Source organism: Cucurbita pepo, chromosome 11, assembly GCF_057944985.1.
Source record: "Cucurbita pepo subsp. pepo isolate OVF chromosome 11, ASM5794498v1, whole genome shotgun sequence".
NCBI classification, from domain to species: domain Eukaryota; kingdom Viridiplantae; phylum Streptophyta; class Magnoliopsida; order Cucurbitales; family Cucurbitaceae; genus Cucurbita; species Cucurbita pepo.
In genome coordinates, this window is record NC_141808.1 from 1,097,286 (window position 1) to 1,115,735 (window position 18,450).

Here is an 18,450-nt window from a genome sequence, read left to right on the forward strand (position 1 = left end):
AAATGAAATAATTCAAGGTATTTTTGGTGGATATTGACATTTAAAAAAAAAATCATAATTTGGACAAAATATATAGGTTTGAATTTAGTTATTGGAGGTACGATAGAATTACCTAAAATTTATAACGGTGAGTTGCATTAATTTGCGCTTGTATAGCATGTAAGACCCAGGCGACTAAAACGCAGCGTTTCGGTAGATCGATTTCCAAATTACCCTATTGCTGCGATCCCATTTCTTTCTCGTTCCATTTCTGAGTACAAGAAGCCCAAAAGCTCCCAGTGATTTGGTTGGCTCTGAATAGCGCGAGGTCAGAGAGGAGGAGGAAGAAGAAGACGATGGGAACTCTGGGGAAAGCCATTTACACCGTTGGATTTTGGATCCGTGAGACGGGTCAGGCAATCGATCGTCTTGGCTGCCGCCTCCAAGGAAGATATTTCTTCCAAGAACAGCGTAAGCAATTTATTGTTATTGTTTTTTGATATAGCACGTTCCTATAGTCTCGGATCTTTCTCCTTTAATTTTGACTTTCATCCAGGTATGTTTTAGGAGTTTTGTTATCCTGATTGGATCAGCTTGTCGGAATGCTAATTGATGTTGTCTGAATTTGATTGATGAAAAGTGTTTGTCGTGGTAAATACAGCTTATGCGTCGTGTAGTTTGTGTGGTTACGCCAGAGTTCCCATTGATTCTCAAATTTTGAGTGGCTGAGGTTTCGAGTATTAGGGTTACGGATGTACACGATTTTTTTTTTTTTTTTTGGATTTTTATTAGAATTGTTGATGGCGGTATACGAAGCAACGTATGACGAATGCTTCTATGATTTTATAAGAGAGGGTGTCAAATGCGGGCAAACCATACTTACTGGGATATAATGGAATTCTTAATTACAAATGCAGGTGTACTTTGGGAGTAATAATTTTAGTGAAATGACTCACTTGGGGATTTCAAAGTGTGATTGTTGATGGCACTGTCACTGAAATACACCTCTTGTTAGATTTGCTTCATTTTCTGTTTGTTGTGATATTTTAATTTGGTTATGAGCTTCCTTTTCGTGTTCTATCTCATTGATGATACCTGATGGACTAATATGTCTGAGGATTCCTGCAGTGTCGAGGCATCGTACTCTGATGAACATATTTGATAAGGCACCTGTTGTTGACAAGGACGTATTTGTAGCTCCGGGTGCATCCATTATTGGGGACGTTCAAGTTGGAAGAGGATCTTCTATTTGGTATGGGTGCGTTTTGAGAGGTAAAACCCATGTGAAGGACTCCTTTGTTGTTACAGTATTTCATAGTCCGGTTTGTGCACATTTAACCTTGTCGGTACATGCTTTGAAAGTTTGGACTCTAAAATTTTCGTCCATTTTAAACCTCTTCAAGCTATTGTAACAACACTACTTACCTAACAATTTCACTAATGAAACACATGCCCTTTCAATATCCCAATAACAACTCGGATATTACCCATACTAATATTCCTTCCTTAACGTGAAGGTTTTTGTAAAAACTAATGTAATGAGAGTTTGTGTTATTTGATGTCTTTGGTATTTTTATGGCATGTTAAAAAAATAATTTTCTGTTTGTTTTCTTTATTAATAATTTGCAATGTCATCCAGAGTGCCTCTCCGTATCTGTTGACATTTCAACTATCATTAGCTCACTTCGGTTGTGCACTCTACGTGCTTTAAATATCTGTGGCTTTGTCTTTTCCTGTCAAAAAAAAATAATTACTTGCTGGTGCTTCATGGCTAGCTCTTGCATTCCTTTTTCACCTTAACCTTGACACTTGATGTTTGGTCAACTTAGGATCCGTTGGGGAGTATAGTTTAGAATTTATTATATTTTATTGTTCACATATATAACTCCTTTGGTAGGATCATTTTTAAAAGTAGTTTTTAGTTTAAAAAACTTCAAAAACAATAATAGTATTTTGTTATTTTCGTGTGTTTTCTTTTTTGTATTCTTCGTTAAATTTTATGTTTATATATGGTCATTAAGAATATAGAAGACTCTCTCCTTCTTGGAGTGCCCCATCGCTTATGCTACAAACATATAGAAGACTCGTACCATTCCTCCATTTGGAGAGGGTCTTGGGTTTAAGCTGGTGTGTTCAGGAAGATTTTCACTATTCCTTATCATCTATTGACTTTGGAATGTATAGTGAAAGTGGCTCCTTGGAGGAGGCTTTGGCTAGAGGGGAATGCTCAATTGTTTAAGGAAAACTACTAATTTTTCTGAGCTTAGGAGATGATGAGATTTAATTGTGCTCTTGATGCTGTAAATCAAAAAAAATTTGTTCTTCTTTTCCTCTTTTAAGATTCGGAAAAGTTTTTTGTCATCTCCTTCAGTTTTTGTAGGTTGGGAGAATGTCTTAGTTTCCCTTGTAGTTCTGTTTACTCTTATTTATTATTTTTACAAAAGTTACTTTAAATAGAAAAAATTGTCAACTGTTTTATATTTTGGTTTTTTTAATTTATTTGAAAAAAATAAACTTTGCAAACTGGTTATCCTAGGAGAGATCCATTTTTTAAGAACAGAAAATCATTTTAAACATAATCTTTACAGAGGACCTCGCGGTCTCGTGTCCATGTTGTTTGTTATTATTTCTCATTAGAATATATGCTGAAGTATGTTTTAGATAGGAGTTGTCAATTTTTAAAAAAACGGAAAATCATAAAATACAATCTTCATTCTTCAAACAACTTCTCAGTCTTTTAGACATATTGTTTATTTTTATCTCATTAAAATGTCTGAAATTGACAATCTGTAAAACAGTATCGAACTTAAACTAAAATAGACATTTAATTCATATCATGTTAGGCTTGTTAGCCAATGACATTACTTATACATTGAACTCTTTGCAAGTTTTGTTTCATAACTTAGTTATCTATTTGACTAGGTGATGTGAACAGCATCAGTGTGGGATCTGGAACCAACATACAGGACAACTCCCTTGTGCATGTGGCAAAATCTAATCTAAGTGGAAAGGTTTTGCCGACTATCATTGGCAACAATGTCACCGTAGGTGTGTGTGCTATGTTATCTTAGCTGTAGCCATATAATATATTTATGTCTGATCTTTTGTCCAGTATACTGTGAGCAACTGAGCATGCTGAGGTTGTACATGTTAATTATTTTTAAAGTTTTCTTACTTAAAAAAAAGTTCAAACCTGACAGGTCACAGTGCTGTATTACATGGCTGCACCGTTGAGGATGAGGCTTTTGTTGGCATGGGTGCAACATTGCTTGATGGTGTTGTTGTTGAGAAAAATGCCATGGTAGCTGCTGGAGCTCTGGTGAGGCAGAATACTAAGATCCCCTCTGGAGAGGTACTTCTCAAGACTTTTTTTTTTTTAAAAAAAAAAAAGACGAAAATTTTTCATTAAAAAAAAGAAAAAGAAAAAGTGAGACGCCTGTTCTTAGGCCAAGGTAGGGGAGGTCTCCTGCAAAGTGGTTACAAAAAAGCAACCCTAAATAAGGTTGATCAAGAAACTACGAAATTACAAAGACTTTTGAAGGACACTCCAACTTGAAGCTTTAGGCTGTAAGCTGAACTCAGCCTAAAGATTTTTGTTCGTCATCGTACAGACTAGCATTCTTTTATATCCAATCGAACCACAAAAGAAGCTCTAATTGTACTATTCCAAAGTACTTCAGCTTTGTTGCTTACCCACCTATCGTTGATAGTTTTCATTAGCCACTCTGATGTCTACACATAAAGCCACTCCAAATGTAGAAAGAAGGTGCCACTCATTCATCGTTTCCTCATCTCTTTTATATAGAGCAAAAACTTTAGGCAAGATGCAAGTATATAAGGATTCTGTCTTTGAGTCCTATCATGCATATTTAAACTCTTGTAAGTCACAGACCAAAGGTAGAGTTGACACATTGGGATCCTTGCTATTCACAATAAATTTAGTGTGAGAAGAGTTTGAATTTAGGCGTTGCAAATCAAATCAAGATGAGATGAATTACACCCAAAAAAAAGAAAAATCTTGATCTGTTGAGCAGGCAAAAAGTTCATATTTTTCAGGGCCAAATCTTACTGTTTCTATCTTCTCTATTGGGAAAATCCAATTCCTACTCTCTATCAAAAGATCCGGCCTTAAATCCCAAACTGGAATATGGGAATTCCATTCCTCTTTGATCAATACCTTTTAGTGCATATCTTGAAATAATTTGGTTACCCTGGATACTAATTCTGAATGATAATCTGTTCCGAACTTGCATTGGAGCATGGACTTGGGCTTCTATGTTAGCTTTATGGGGTCATGGGTAGTGAGCTTTACCACAATGTTTATTTGCAGGTATGGGGAGGGAATCCAGCGAAATTCCTCCGAAAGCTCACTGATGAAGAGATAGCTTTCATATCTCAGTCGGCCACCAATTACTTGAACCTTGCACAGGTTCACGCAGCTGAAAATGCAAAGTCTTTCGAGGAAATTGAGTTTGAGAAGGTGCTCCGCAAGAAGTTTGCTCGCAAGGACGAAGAATATGACTCAATGCTTGGTGTTGTTCGTGAAATACCCCCTGAACTCGTCCTTCCCGACAACATCTTACCCAATAAAGATCCCAAGCCTTTGCAGAAATAAAACCACCCATCCTTTGTTCAATCTTGATTTGTTTAGCTGAGGAGTATTTTGGCATCATGTGCAAAAATACATCAAAAAAGAGTTTGTGTACTTGCAGAATAATATCGATCATCTTCTACCGCAGAATTATGGCATCCATTTTGGCTGTTGGGACTATTCTTCTGGCAGCATTTTAGAAATGGTTTTACTGCTCAGGATGAAACTGACTTCATAAAAGTAGATTGTAAGTTTGTTCATCTTCTGTATTGAAGCTCCAATTTTCGTTCCTTTTCCCACTCATTTTGCTGATATTTGAAGCATTTGATGTCAAAAGACTGTCTGAAAGTGACTCCTAAAGTGGTGTGAAAGCCGCTGAGGGCTAATCTCCCTCTGTATGTTTTAAGTCCTTTGGATTCTTCGGACATTTACATTATAATTGGGAGTCTGAATATTTGATACAGGTTGAGGCTTTAATGATCTTGGACAAGCAGATACTGATTGCCTGATAAATAAAAAAAAAAAAAAAAAAAAAAGTGGTAAAATCAATGATTTACAAGTTCATTTTTAAAGTTCATCTCTAATTTTAAAAAAACAAGTATCTATAATGTGTTCAATAAGATCTTGAATGAACGTTGTTGCATTACAGGTGATATTCTCTTCTTTGGTCTTCTCTTTGAGGCTTCTGTTAGCCGATATTGTTTTATTTTGATTTTTCTTTTGAGACTTGCCTTTTTAAGATTTTCACGTCTTTATAAAGAGGCTGTTTTTACGTCTTTTTAAAGTTTTCACGTCTTTATAGTCCTTTTTTAGCTTTTTCTTCAATACTTTCTTCAGCTACCGAAGAGAGGTTTCTATACTCTTTTGTAAGAAATGTTTCGTTCTCCCGACGTGTCTTATTTTATAGAACTTAGATGATTATAGTTCTCCCGACGTGTCTTATTTTATAGAACTTAGATGATTATAGCATAATAATGAGCAGGATAAATCCCATAACATGCGATGAAATGAACCCACTTGAACTTTAGTTTGTCTGGGAATCTGAAGATTATAATAAAAGTGGATCAGATTCTTGTTGAAATCATTAAAGATTTTTTAAGTAAAAAAGACGAAGAAGAAGAAGACCTTGGAGTCTCTGAAAAGCCAAATGTTTTGTATGTTATGGGCGTGATTTGAGGAGCCCAAATGTGTGAGAAATAAACAAAGAAAAAGGAACATTTAGGGGAATCCATTTCTTTGATCCGCCATTGTTGCACACATTAGCCGAAGGTTTCACACAATTATTGAAAGTGGAAGCACAATCATTTCCATGTGGAACTGATGGAGAAGAAGATGCACCCATGCCTTTTGCGGAAAGCACCACCAAAGCGTTTCAAAATTATCTTTTAAAATATTGAACCGACGAAAATTGAGATATTATAAAATGACGTGATAATAATCTTAAACGCAAATTAAGATACCAACATTGTCACATCATTTGAGATCATCGCCGTATTTGTTTTAGATAATAATTTTAGAATATATATAAACGAAAATTTTGTTGGAGGTTAATATTGTAATTTTGAAAGAATATTATAAATAAAATTTGGTTTTTTTTTTTTATAAAATTCATAAATTACATAATTGTTAAAATTTTAAAAATATTTTACAAATCTTGAACTTTTGGATTTTTGAGGAATAGATTCTTCTGTATTAAAAAACTTTTAATTACATTTTAGATATAAAATTTAAAAGTTAAGAATTTATTAAATTAAGAATCTTCAAACAAATTGAATAAATATAATATTTATTTCTTGAAAATTTGAATGGGCCCACAAAGCGTTATGATTTATCCGCCGGATAAATAATAATATAAAAATCCAGTGGCTAAGTGGCGTTATACGGCCGGCCCAGATTCTTTCAAATAATAATAATATAAATATAATATTTTGGGTTTATATATTTATTTGGTTTCTTATAATAATAATAATAATAATAAATAATAAATCACATGGTCTTTAAAATTCTTTTTATTTAAATTTATCCCTAATATCTCGGATGTTTTAATTTCACTATTTTAAAAAAATGGATATATTATACAAATTTTAAAATAATAAATTTTAAAATTTTTTTTACTAAATAAGTAATTTAAAAATTAATTCTAAAGTATTTTTAAAAAAATATACAGATTTTATCCTTGAAAAATAAGTTATGTTAAATATACTCTAAATTATTTATCTTTTATTTATTTATTTTAATTTTCCACAAATTACTCTAAATTCAAAAAAATTCCCAAAATGGGCATAAGAGAGTCGTAATTAAGTTGGGTTCACTTTTTGGCTCACAGATTCCGTAGCCCTCGGAGTCCCTCCGGAGTCCTATATAAAGGAGGGCAGAGAAAGCAGGTCCTTAAGCCACCAAGATGGGAGCCGAGCCTTTGCTTCACACTGCCAATGACTCTGAAGCTGCCCCTCTTATTCTTGGTCTTCAACCTGCTGCCCTTATCGACCATGTTGCTCGTGTCGATTCCTCTCTTCTTGATCGAATTCCCGGCGACCGCGGTGGCTCAATGCCGGTAAACATCCTTCTTTCTTTCGCCTTTTTACTCTACTCGCTCAATTTTGTTTGTTGTGTTCTGTTTTGGATTTCGTTGTGTTTTTAAGATCAGAATTGTATTGACTAATTTCTGTGTTGTTGATTCATCTTTGATTAAGCGGGTGGTTCTGCTTCTGGCGACGTTTTTGTTTCTTCCAATGTTTGAATCTCTCTTTGATTATGTGCTCTGTTCTGTGTGGTTTTAGAACTGTCTTTTTACTGTCCAATACAGTCGGATTTCTTAGCGGTGCTGTTGATTTTGTTTTTTTTTTTTTCTACTTTTAGGAGCTGAATTCTTGTTGTTTTTGTGTAATGCTCTGTTTTTGTTTGCTTTAATCGAGCATGTGGGGAGGAGAATTTAGTTTATGTTTCTTTTTTCACCATTTTATTCGTATCCAAGTGCTGAATTTCGTCTGTTTTGAGTTTATTTTCAGGTTGGTATGGAAGAGCTTGAGAATATTCTGAGGGAGGTGAAATCCTATATACTTTCCTCGCCTGATGATCTGACGCCGGTCAAGACAATAGCTGGGGGAAGTGTTGCTAACACAATTCGAGGGTTGAGTGCGGGGTTTGGAGTCAGCTGTGGAATCATTGGCGCCTATGGGGATGACGAGCAAGGAAAATTGTTTGTCAGTAACATGGGCTCCAATGGGGTCAATCTCTCAAGATTGAGGATGATCAAAGGACCCACAGCTCAGGTCTGCTTCACTCCCTTCATAGTGGGGTGTCCAAATTTGCATTCTGTGTTTATGTGTTTTAAAGTTCTGAGAATGTATTGTAAATTGTCCGGCAGTGTGTCTGCCTGGTTGATTCATTGGGCAACCGCACAATGCGACCCTGTCTCTCAAGCGCAGTCAAAGTTCAGGTATATTACCTTCTCAGTTGGGAGTTTGTAACAGTCCAACCACGCTGCTAGCAAATATCGTCCTCTTTGGATTTTCCTTTCAAGGGCCGTCTACTCGGAAGAGGTTTCTACACCCTTATAAGAAATGCTTCGTTCCCCTCTCCAACCAATGTGGGATCTCACAATCCACCCTCCTTGGAGGCCACCGTCTTTGCTGGCACACTGCTCGGTGTCTGGCTCTAATACCATTTTTAACCAAGAACAATATTTGCTAGCGGTGTATTTGGGCTGTTACTGAGTTTTTGTTGGTTTGTTGAATAAATTGATCAGTTTTAGTACTTTTGAATGTTAAACAGATGAGCTTTGGTTACTAAATATGCTGATTATCTATTTGTTTTGTGATCTTTCAGGGCAATGAACTGAGTAGAGATGACTTTAAGGGCTCTAAGGTCAGGATACTCACATCTTTATTTTCTTTTAACATAAGAGGTAGAGGCTTTTGGTAGACTTAATTATTTCCATGTCTTTATTGCAGTGGCTTGTAATGAGATATAGTATATTTAGCTTAGAAGTTATTCAAGCAGCTGTAAAGATGGCCAAACAAGAGAGAGTTTTAGTATCCTTGGATTTGGCCAGTTTTGAGGTATAGGAATAGACAACTTTGTTATGTCGTTTTAAAAGAAATGTTAAACAAAAGTAGCTCACATCTCTATATTTGGCCAGATGGTTCGGAATTTTCGATTGCCTCTTCTCAAGCTATTGGAGTCCGGGGATATCGACCTTTGCTTTGCCAATGAGGACGAAGCAAAGGAGTTGATAGGGTGATTGTCATTCCTTTTAAGCTCGTTATTCTTCGAACTCGACTGATTGTTAATTTGATATCTGCACTACTTCAGCTGTAGGATATTTTAGTTCTGTTGCAGAACATTTTCTAGTAGATAGTATTAACATCTGTAATCTTTACAGGGGTGAGAAAGACGCTGATCCTGAAGTTGCACTAGAATTTCTTGCAAAGCACTGTCAATGGGCAGTGGTGACATTAGGTGCCAATGGTTGTATCGCTAAGCATGGAAAAGAGGTTAGTGATTGATTTTTCCTCTTGTTGGCAACATGTGACGATTCAAACATTAGAATATCTTCTAGTTTCTTTCTCATGAACACCATGTTTCAAGCTTACGCATGGATCGTTGGTAAAATGAGTATTTTTTTTGTGGATAACTAGCACTCGTGCTTTGCTTTTGGAGTCTTTAGGGAGAGGAATAATAAAGTGTTTAAAGGTGTGGAGCGGTCTAGGTAGAGACTTTCTGTAACAGCCCAAGCCCACCGCTAGCATATATTGTCCGCTTTTGCCTGTTATGTATCACACCGTCAACCTCACGGTTATAAAACGCCTTTATTAGAGAGAGGTTTTAATTTCTCCTCTCCAACCGATGTGGGATTTCACAATCCACCCCTTGGGGGGCACAATGTCCTCGCTGGCACACCACTGGATATCTGGCTCTAAAACTATTTGTAACAACTCAAGCCTACCGCTAGTAGTTATAGTATCTGGATGAGTAACAGTTCGCTGTGTAACTTTGAAAGACACGTTTTAAAACCTTGAGGGTAATATCTTCCTCTCCCTTTGACTTTTGGTGTGCAAGGATTTTTGTCGGTTAAGGTTGAACTTACTTGATTGGACCCCTTGTCTTTAGCTTGGCTTCTTTTGGGGGTTTGTCTTTTTTATGTCCTTTGTATTCTTTCATTCATTTCAATAGGACAGGGAAGTTTCTCGTTGCATCTAGGAAATGTTTAGTTTGGCCAAAGCAATACACAAATTCAAGAGATCATAGAGTGGAACTGAGTGTTTCTGAATTCTGATACAATATTTCCATGTGGGTCATTAGTAATGAAGTTACATAACTCCCCTCAACATATCAGGTTGTTCGAGTTCCAGCGATAGGGGAGTCAAAGGCGACCGATGCGACCGGAGCAGGCGACTTGTTTGCGAGCGGGTTTCTATACGGATTAGTGAAGGGATTATCTCTTGTGAAATGCTGTCAATTGGGATCGTGCAGCGGCGGTTCTGTCATCCGTGCCCTTGGGGGTGAGGTTACCCCAGAAAACAGGCAATGGATGCACAAGCATTTGCAGATCAAAGGGCTTCCTCTCCCTGAGATCCCTCAATGATCAATCATTTCTCTCATACCATTGTTGCCTCCATCAATTTTCTCTCTTTAACAGGCATCTCTTTCAAGTTATTTGAAGTTAGCTGGAGGACCTGTTTGATAATCTTAGGCTTTATTCTCTCCATAAACAAGATGTAAAAAGTTGTTCTTCATTAATGTGATTTCATCTACTTTCAAGCTACTCTGTGGTCTCTAGTGTGTATATGCATGCATGTTTAAAAAGAGACCTTTAATATAAGAAGTCCTAACGTCGAAGCGTCTTTGGCTCGGATCCATAAAACTTCGAGCGAACTTTGCAATGCATCAAGATCTGTCATCTATCCTCTTCACATATGGAAAGAATCCATTCATCTTCTTTCTGAAGATTTTCCCCTTCATACAATTCAATATTAACTAACTTGATTCCAGGTGTCTAAGGACCATTGTGGATCAGCTTAATGTTCTTCTCACAATAATATAATAGAAAAACATAATCAGTTGTGATACCGCATTTTCAACGGTCTGATACAACTTTCATAAATGTAAAACCGAAATCTGAGGCCACAATAGAGAAGTGTCGAAATGTCTGCACTAAAGATCCAAACCTAACAGCAATACCCAGGAAGTGGGGAAGGGAGAGGCAACGTCTGCACGGTGTGTGCCCTTAGATATCCATTGGCGCCACGCCTTGATCTGGGGCACTACCTTGGTCTGTCCCTGCAGCTGGTTCGGGGGCAGCAGAATCACCCTGCTCCGGGGCGACATCCTGATCCGCAGCAGGGACATCATCCTCCTTAACAATCTCAAATTCATCAATCAACTTCTGAACAGTTTCCCTATCCAGTATATGGAAAGGTTCACCAACTCCCAAAATGGAAATCGTGCATATGGAGGAAGTCAGTTTTTCTCCTTGCAAGGTTTCTCTGGTAGCCATCAGTGCATCTTTGATTAAGTCGTCTCTAGAAGAGTCCTTGAAGTTCTCAAACCTCCTTTCCAAGTATGTCTTTGCAGCCTGTGAACGGGATCCTATGGCAAAAGCTTGATATTCAAAGTAATTCCCGCTCGGGCAGTTGTAGTAGAGATGAGCGCCAGACTCATCCAGACCACCTACCAGCAGACCAACACCGTATGGACGTTTCCATGAGCGTTGGGTGCAGACCTGCAACAAATGTGCAAGATAATTAGAGAAACCTAAGTTTCTGGACATGAGAACTGGTGTTCCCTGTAAAAATAGCCATGCTTGGAGCCCTGGACATACATATAACAGAACAGTTCAGAGAGAATACACCCTCAATAAAGTATCCAGTGCTATTCCTGTTTTGGCATATTTCCTGCCTCTAGAGCTTTTTCCCATCTTACGGAAGATGATAACTTTCTAATAAAGGAAACCATACAAAACCACTATACTGGCATGATTTTTGAGCTTGGGCTGGATCCTACCAACGGCCTGGGGACAGACATCTAAATGATTCGAGGAGGCAGGAAGAACCAGCAAAAGATTGATAACAATTAACAACTACATCTGGTGCAAAGCCATAAGGGACGTCCTACACACTTGAATATATTCTCGTGGGAAGGAATTTACCATGATTTATGGAGAAACAAAAGGGTACACGTACAACAAAATAGCAGTCCACTCCCCTTTTACCCATATCGGTTGACGTAAACCTATTTTACAGCGGAAAAAAAAGTAGAGGTTAAAGAGGGGATAAAATGCATGAAGATAAGCTCCTCAAAGCTCGTTCAAGCTGGTGGCTGAAATGAAAAGATAGAGACGTTTGGAAGTTTGCCATTAGAGCTTTTCTATGGCTCATTTGGTTAGAAAGAAACCAGATCATCTTTCACGACGCGTTTGGTTAGAAATGCTTACATAACTATATCGATTTTGTTCTTCATGCAGTCTCTCATTAGAGTGCCCTTCCCAGAAAATTTTGTTCTATAACATAACCACATAGTATTTCAGATCACCCTAGTTTGTAAGGTCTTGTATTAGCTAGTTGGCGGTGGATGCCATTTTCTCTAACTCTGGACTCCAGGTTTTTTTGTCTTTATTTTGTTGTGAATACAAGATCTCTAACAAAAAAAATCAAAAAGTGGGATAAATGCAATAAGCCAGGTTACCAAGATTGTTTCTTCATCTACACTACTACATGCATTCCGAGTACCAACATTTTATTCCCCAAATTTCAAGCAAAGCTAGGAGAAGGGCAGTAAAAAGGAATTGAGATATCAAAATGATTAGGCAAACCAAAGAACTTGAAAGCAAAATCTAACCCAACAAAGGATCTATTTAAATCAACACCAACACTAACACCAACACCAACACAACAACCACATTGAAACGGAATTAAAGAACTTAGTAGAGAATGGCACGTCCTCATGCTATCTCTCAGTGCCCTGTTACATACTAATAAATTAAACCCAATTCCAGGAATTCAACACTCCACTTTTTTTCTTTTTTTCTTTTTTTATGGTAAGAACCCAAGCTTTTATTCAGAAACATGAAAGAAAACGTTCCTAGAAAACCATTCCAGAATAAATTTTTGGGAGCTATGCCATCCCCCATGACCACCAGATAGCTACATAGTTAAACGAATCTAATTTTTCATACATCTAATGGTCATAAAAAGTGGTAGATACATTGTGACCCTAAATTACTCACCTTCCTGGCTTCTACTAAAGTCTAAACTATTGAACAACAAACTACAAAAAATAGAAAGAACAAATTACCAGCAAGGCTATGTGGGTTCAAACTAATTCAACAATTAGAAAAATCAAACAAATTGGAGAGCTCGAAGTCCTTGTTTGTTTCTTCTACTGCAGGGTTAAGAATCAGTGGAACGAATACTAACAGCATAAGATAAGCAAGCAGAAAGCCCATAATCTTTAGCTGCCTTTAAACACTCAAAGTGCTGAAAATTAGAGGATACATAGGCAACCTTCTGCCATTTCCAAAATGTTCATTAACTTCAGTTTCTGGCTAATAAAAGATTCACATTCTATTCCCTCAGCTTAGAGAACTTAATAATCTGAAAAGTTTCACCTTTAAATATCCAGCTATGGTAATGCGTAATTTCAGAACCAAGCCCGCCACTAGCCAAATAAATTCAAACCCACAGCATAGATAGCTAAAATTCAAGAAATACATAAGAAACTAAAAGCACCAACAAATTGTGAACAGAACGAGGGCTTCGTTTACAAACCTGAGCCTTATCGGCAAGTTGAACTACGAGACGACCAACGGGAAGCGGAGATTCATAAGTGTAGCTGTAATTGATACACTCAGATCTCATATAACGGGAAAGAACGCGTCCATCAGCAGTAAGGCCGGAAATGGCGACGCCGATGTGATCGTCGACTTTGAAGATCTTCTTCTGGTGCGAGGATAGTTCAGAGTTAGCCTTATTGACGCAGGCAAGAACCACATGGGTCTTGGATCGGAGGCCAATGGCAGCGGAGCCTTGCTTCACGGCCTCCATCGCGTACTCCACCTGAAACAACCTCCCCGCCGGACTCCATGTCGTCACGTCCGTATCGTACTGATTCCTAAACATTGTTGCTGAAACAAAAATAAAAACAATTCAAGAGTTTCGCAGAGCCACAATCACGATCCCTGGTGTGCACAAAGGGAGAGGATTGAGGTCGTATTAATGGAGGATTTAGGGGTTTTCGTCTTCTCCAAGGCAATATTTGGCGATGGGTTTCCTCACTTTGTACTGTGGTGACTTTACTCGTTTTTTATTTTTTTTATTTTTAATTACTTTTTCCCATTTAAAACTTAAAATAACATTTTTTTTTTCTTTTTAGTTTCTCATTTCCTATTAAAGTATTTAATTTGGTTTTTTTTTTTTTAAATAAAAATTTTCATTATTTTATATAAATCAAAATAGATTTAACACGGTGACCATATGAGTGATATGACATTACTAGTTCGAGCATAACTTAGTGAATACAAACATTACTTAATGTCTCAAATATTGCTGACTGGATAACTTACCTCGTCAATATATAAAAAATAAATTTATTTATGTAACCGTCTAAGCCCATTGCTAATAGATATTATTTTTCCTATGCTTTTCCTCCTGAACTTTCCATAAATGTTTCACAACACATCTACTGGTGAGAGGATTTTCATGTCCTTGTAAGAAAAGTTTCCTTATTTTCTCCAACTAACGTGCGGTATCACAGTCCACCCCTTGGGCGCTGACACGTTGTCCAATATCTAACTATGATATCTAACTATGATATCATTTGTATCAATCTAAGCCCGAGTAGATATTGTCATTTTTTAGCTTTCTCTTAAGGTTTTAAAACATATCTACTATGTGGATAGAGTCTAGCCTTACTTCGATTAGAGCTCGTCTCTTGTCAATATCTTGTAGTGGTGGACTTGGACTGTTTATTGTTACAGTTTAATGACGATGATAAAAATAAAATTATTTTTAAAAATCATTATTGTTTAATAATTATAAAATATAATGCATAATAATTAGAGTAATTTATTTTTGAAAATAATATTTATCATATATATATAAAATAATTGGCTTAAATGAAAATATATAGGAAATTATAAATTCAAAATGGATAATTAAATATAGAGATAAAATTAAATGACGACGAAATGGAACTATTGGGTATGGAGCCCATGGGCTTCCATTTGATGGGCCTGAAATTCATTATCCGGCCCATATTGTCCAATTCGCCCAGTTGCCGAAAGCTCACAGATATTCAACGACGAAAAAGGAGGGAAAACAAGCCCTAGAGCAAGAGCGCCATTTTCTTCGACTCCTTGTTCTTTTGAGCTCCACAGATTTCAAACAAGCCCTTGCTCGCCATTTCGGAACCATGGTAAGTAAGAATTTTGTTTTTTTCCTTGCTTTTCGGTTCTGTATAATGTTTTTGTTGTTCTTTTTACCCTTTTCCCCCTTCGATTCGATGTGGAATGAGTGTTAATGTAGCCGTATGTTGTATCAGATAGTTGGCTGAAGTTTTCGATTTATTTTACTGATTCTTCTGTTATGTAGATTCTTGGCTGTTTATTTTTTTTTTCCTCCATTTTGCTTTGATTCGTAAACGACGCTTAATTCTATGATATGATTGTTTGGACGGTGTAGAGCATCCCAGTTAACCCGAAGCCGTTTTTGAACAATTTGACTGGAAAGACTGTGGTCGTGAAACTCAAGTGGGGGATGGAGTACAAAGGTTTGGTTCTATCTGCTGCTTGTTTTTCTCGTTTCTCTTGCCTGCTGATGTTTGTACTCACTTTTGTTTACATATCAGGCTTTCTTGTCTCGGTGGACTCGTACATGAACTTACAGGTGTGTTTCTACTTGCATTGACGTTAATTTAGTTAGTTCTTTTCGATTGCGATCATATTCTTGTTGTTTTTATGTCTCCCTCTGCTGCTGGGCTTAGTTTACCAAGAGTCCGTATACTATTTTGACTGTCATGAATTTACTCGATATGAGAAGGGAACTTAGTCTAATCGTCTTTTTACTTGAAACATTGTTCAAACGTTGCACTAACTGATTCAATGCCGTTCATCTCTGAATCTAACTTGATGTGTTCTGCTCATATTGAAAGTCCCCCCTTACAACTATTTATCATTGGTTTTTTTCTGGAAAACTAGTTTGAAAACAAGGTTGGCCATTTTTGTTTTCATAATTTTTTGTAAGAAATGCTTTGGAATAATTTGTAAATTTTATTATTTATTGTGCATGTCGAAACTGGTATACATAGTCAAGTGGTTTAGGCATCTCTACTTTGTTTAAGAGGTCGTGGGTTTCATTCCTCACTTCCACATTTGATTTAATATTCTTGAAAGGGAAATTAAGTTACAACTTTTTAAATGCAGCTTGCCAATACTGAGGAATATATCGACGGACAATGTACTGGGAGTTTGGGAGAAATATTGATCAGGTAACCTTTTTTTTTGTGATTGAAAATCACAATATCTAGTGCATCAATTCTTATTTGGTTATTGTAATGTGATTGGAGTGTTGTTTGAAATATCATTAGACTAATAAGCGTATATTAGTGATCGAATAGAGAAGTTGTGGTGATTCGATATAAATAATATGGGAAGGAAAGGAGAGTAGAGAATTTTTTAGTGGTTTAGGCTTCAGTGAGTATAGTCAAGGAGGGAAGGTTCCAAGTACCTCAAATATTTGGTTATCTTGGTGTTCTGTTATGTTTTATGTTTCAGTGTATTTGGTTCTATCAAATCTATTCCAGAGAAATTTGATTATGGCCATGGGGTTAGATGAAAATTTATGTGAACAGATGTTGATGTTTTTATGTGAAGAATTGAATTGTTCCCTGAAGTAATTGGCAGAGGAAATGGATTCAATGTTCCAATCTTTTCGAGATAGTGGCACAGAATTTTAGTGAAATGAAAGCGGAGATTATAGAAATAAGAAAAGAGATCAGATGGGCAAAAACAAAGAGGTAGACATTCATATTGGAATCAGATTTCTTATCTCGCAAGGATACAAAAAAGGTTGATGATGAAGAGAGTGAGACGACCACAAAAAACATGGAACAAACCTCAGAATCCTCACATGAGGAACAAGAGTGAGAATGAGAAGTCAGTGAAGAAAAAAGTAAGAATGGATTAAGGATTAATGGAGCTTGTATGGAAGCAAAGGTGAGTGTGCAATAAACACTTAATGTATGGTTAAGATCGAGGGGAGGTTAACCAATAAACAATTGCTATTTCTATGGCTGGAGATTAGTTTGATGTTTGAAAACCTTTGAGTGGGTTGAGAAGGCATTCAAGTCAAGAAAGGAAGGATTTCTGGAGAGATTGTCAGCAATTGCTACTTCTATGGCCAGAGATAAACGCTTGGGGAGGCGCTAACGCAATCATCATGAAGAAAGGTGTTTGAGGGATCAGAGGGGAACTGCTGTGCGAAAAATAGAAATAACAAAAGTCGTGCAAGAGTTGTTGATGGAGATGGGGTCGTGGGGAAGGCATCAACACAAATTTCGTGAAGATGTATTCATGGATATGAAGTTGGCTAGTCACGCGAATTGTTAGAAGAAAAAAAAAGGTCCATTTCTTCGTAACTACAAAATAAAGCTCATGCTATACAAGTTGAATTCTGGGGTGTGTTAACTTCTATATTTGAACTCCAGAACCGACCCACTACTAAAAGGAAAACCCTAGGAGCCATAGGTCCACATGCTTTCTTTTCACCTGCGTTGTCGCACATCCTTATTTCTATTCCCAACACTGCCGATTGTTGCCTGTGATCTCCTCTACATGCCACTGCTTTCCGCACAAGGTCATCAAAGCACCAACCAGTTGGGTGTTTGAAAGGGGAACGGATTTAGCCTTGAGAATGAGTATGCTGAGGAGAGGAGATGTTCCAAATGCCTCTAAACTTGGTTATCTTTTACAATTTAGTATACTTGTTTTTATCATAATATGAATGGCTGTTTATGATATAAATGACACGAGCGAGAAACTGTAACAGACAACATGTAGAATAAGGTCGTATGCATGCATTTTTCTTTCTACGAGGACTATAAGGATATGTTAGTAAGTTATTCGTGCTTATCGATGAATTCTTCCACAGATTCTCATATCGAACATGGCAATGTTCCTACTTTTTTGTGACAGGTGTAACAACGTTCTTTACCTTCGCGGAGTACCAGAGGATGAAGAGATAGAAGATGCCGAGCGTGACTAGCATGTAAATTTTTAGCAGCTTTTCGATGGCGTAGCAGTAGTGAAGTTTTATGATGTTATTGATACTATTTATGGCATCTCAAGGGACAGGAACACTCCAATTTGGTGGATTTCAGAACCTGCAATAATCGGTTTGCTATCATACAAGGATCTTTATATTTTTAAAATTGACCATTATTCTTGATCCATAAAATTTTTAAAAAATATCTCAAAATTTCATAACCCTCAATTCACATATTCAATACTATCACTTATTTTAAAATTTCATGTTTATTAAATGTTTTACTCATTTTAAAAAAAATCAAACTTTAAAATTTAAATCTATATAGTATGACAATTAATTCTTTAAATTCCTAATATCTGGGTGATATCGAATATTATGAAATTTAAAAAGTAATTATAGATTAATCTTTTTGGATTTAATTGGGAAAAAATAAATTTCAGAGAAAGCTGTCAAATCGGTAATAGTTAATTATTTATTCACATTTGTGAGTAAACTATTATTTTTTGTCCCAAATTTTCTTATTGATATTATTATTTTAGGGTAAAAATATTAAATTGAAAAATGAAGAATGAAATAAATATTTTAATATATATTATTTAATATAAAAATACAAAATCA

At 36.4% G+C, this 18,450-nt stretch overlaps 4 protein-coding genes across 5 annotated transcripts; 3 read left to right on the forward strand and 1 right to left on the reverse strand.

Moving 5' to 3' along the window:
• The first annotated feature begins 209 nt into the window (after positions 1-209).
• On the forward strand, positions 210-5,033 carry LOC111805658 (gamma carbonic anhydrase 1, mitochondrial). Its single transcript, XM_023690807.2, has 5 exons — positions 210-450; positions 1,108-1,251; positions 2,902-3,027; positions 3,180-3,331; positions 4,310-5,033. The coding sequence occupies exons 1-5, from the start codon at positions 336-338 to the stop codon at positions 4,592-4,594; spliced, it is 822 nt and encodes a 273-aa protein (XP_023546575.1). The 5' UTR covers positions 210-335; the 3' UTR covers positions 4,595-5,033.
• Positions 5,034-6,897: 1,864 nt separating this feature from the next.
• On the forward strand, positions 6,898-10,337 carry LOC111805830 (uncharacterized). 2 transcript variants are annotated; one of them, XM_087128497.1, is made up of 8 exons: positions 6,901-7,124; positions 7,579-7,842; positions 7,938-8,009; positions 8,399-8,437; positions 8,524-8,631; positions 8,712-8,809; positions 8,955-9,066; positions 9,909-10,337. In XM_087128497.1, the coding sequence occupies exons 1-8, from the start codon at positions 6,972-6,974 to the stop codon at positions 10,155-10,157; spliced, it is 1,095 nt and encodes a 364-aa protein (XP_086984623.1). In that variant the 5' UTR covers positions 6,901-6,971; the 3' UTR covers positions 10,158-10,337. The 2 variants fall into 2 exon arrangements, with proteins under 2 accessions (XP_086984624.1, XP_086984623.1); XM_087128498.1 differs by lacking the exon at positions 7,938-8,009 and having other exon boundaries at positions 6,898-7,124.
• A 248-nt stretch (positions 10,338-10,585) lies between these two features.
• Positions 10,586-13,849, reverse strand: LOC111805832 (proteasome subunit alpha type-1-B-like). The gene is made up of 2 exons (XM_023691072.2): positions 13,339-13,849; positions 10,586-11,294 (listed from the first exon to the last, which is right to left on the reverse strand). Exons 1-2 carry the CDS (start codon positions 13,687-13,689, stop codon positions 10,800-10,802), a joined length of 846 nt encoding a protein of 281 aa, XP_023546840.2. The 5' UTR covers positions 13,690-13,849; the 3' UTR covers positions 10,586-10,799.
• Positions 13,850-14,846: 997 nt separating this feature from the next.
• Positions 14,847-17,995, forward strand: LOC111805833 (putative small nuclear ribonucleoprotein F). The gene is made up of 5 exons (XM_023691073.2): positions 14,847-14,983; positions 15,250-15,337; positions 15,416-15,453; positions 15,990-16,054; positions 17,760-17,995. Exons 1-5 carry the CDS (start codon positions 14,981-14,983, stop codon positions 17,827-17,829), a joined length of 264 nt encoding a protein of 87 aa, XP_023546841.1. The 5' UTR covers positions 14,847-14,980; the 3' UTR covers positions 17,830-17,995.
• Positions 17,996-18,450: the final 455 nt, after the last annotated feature.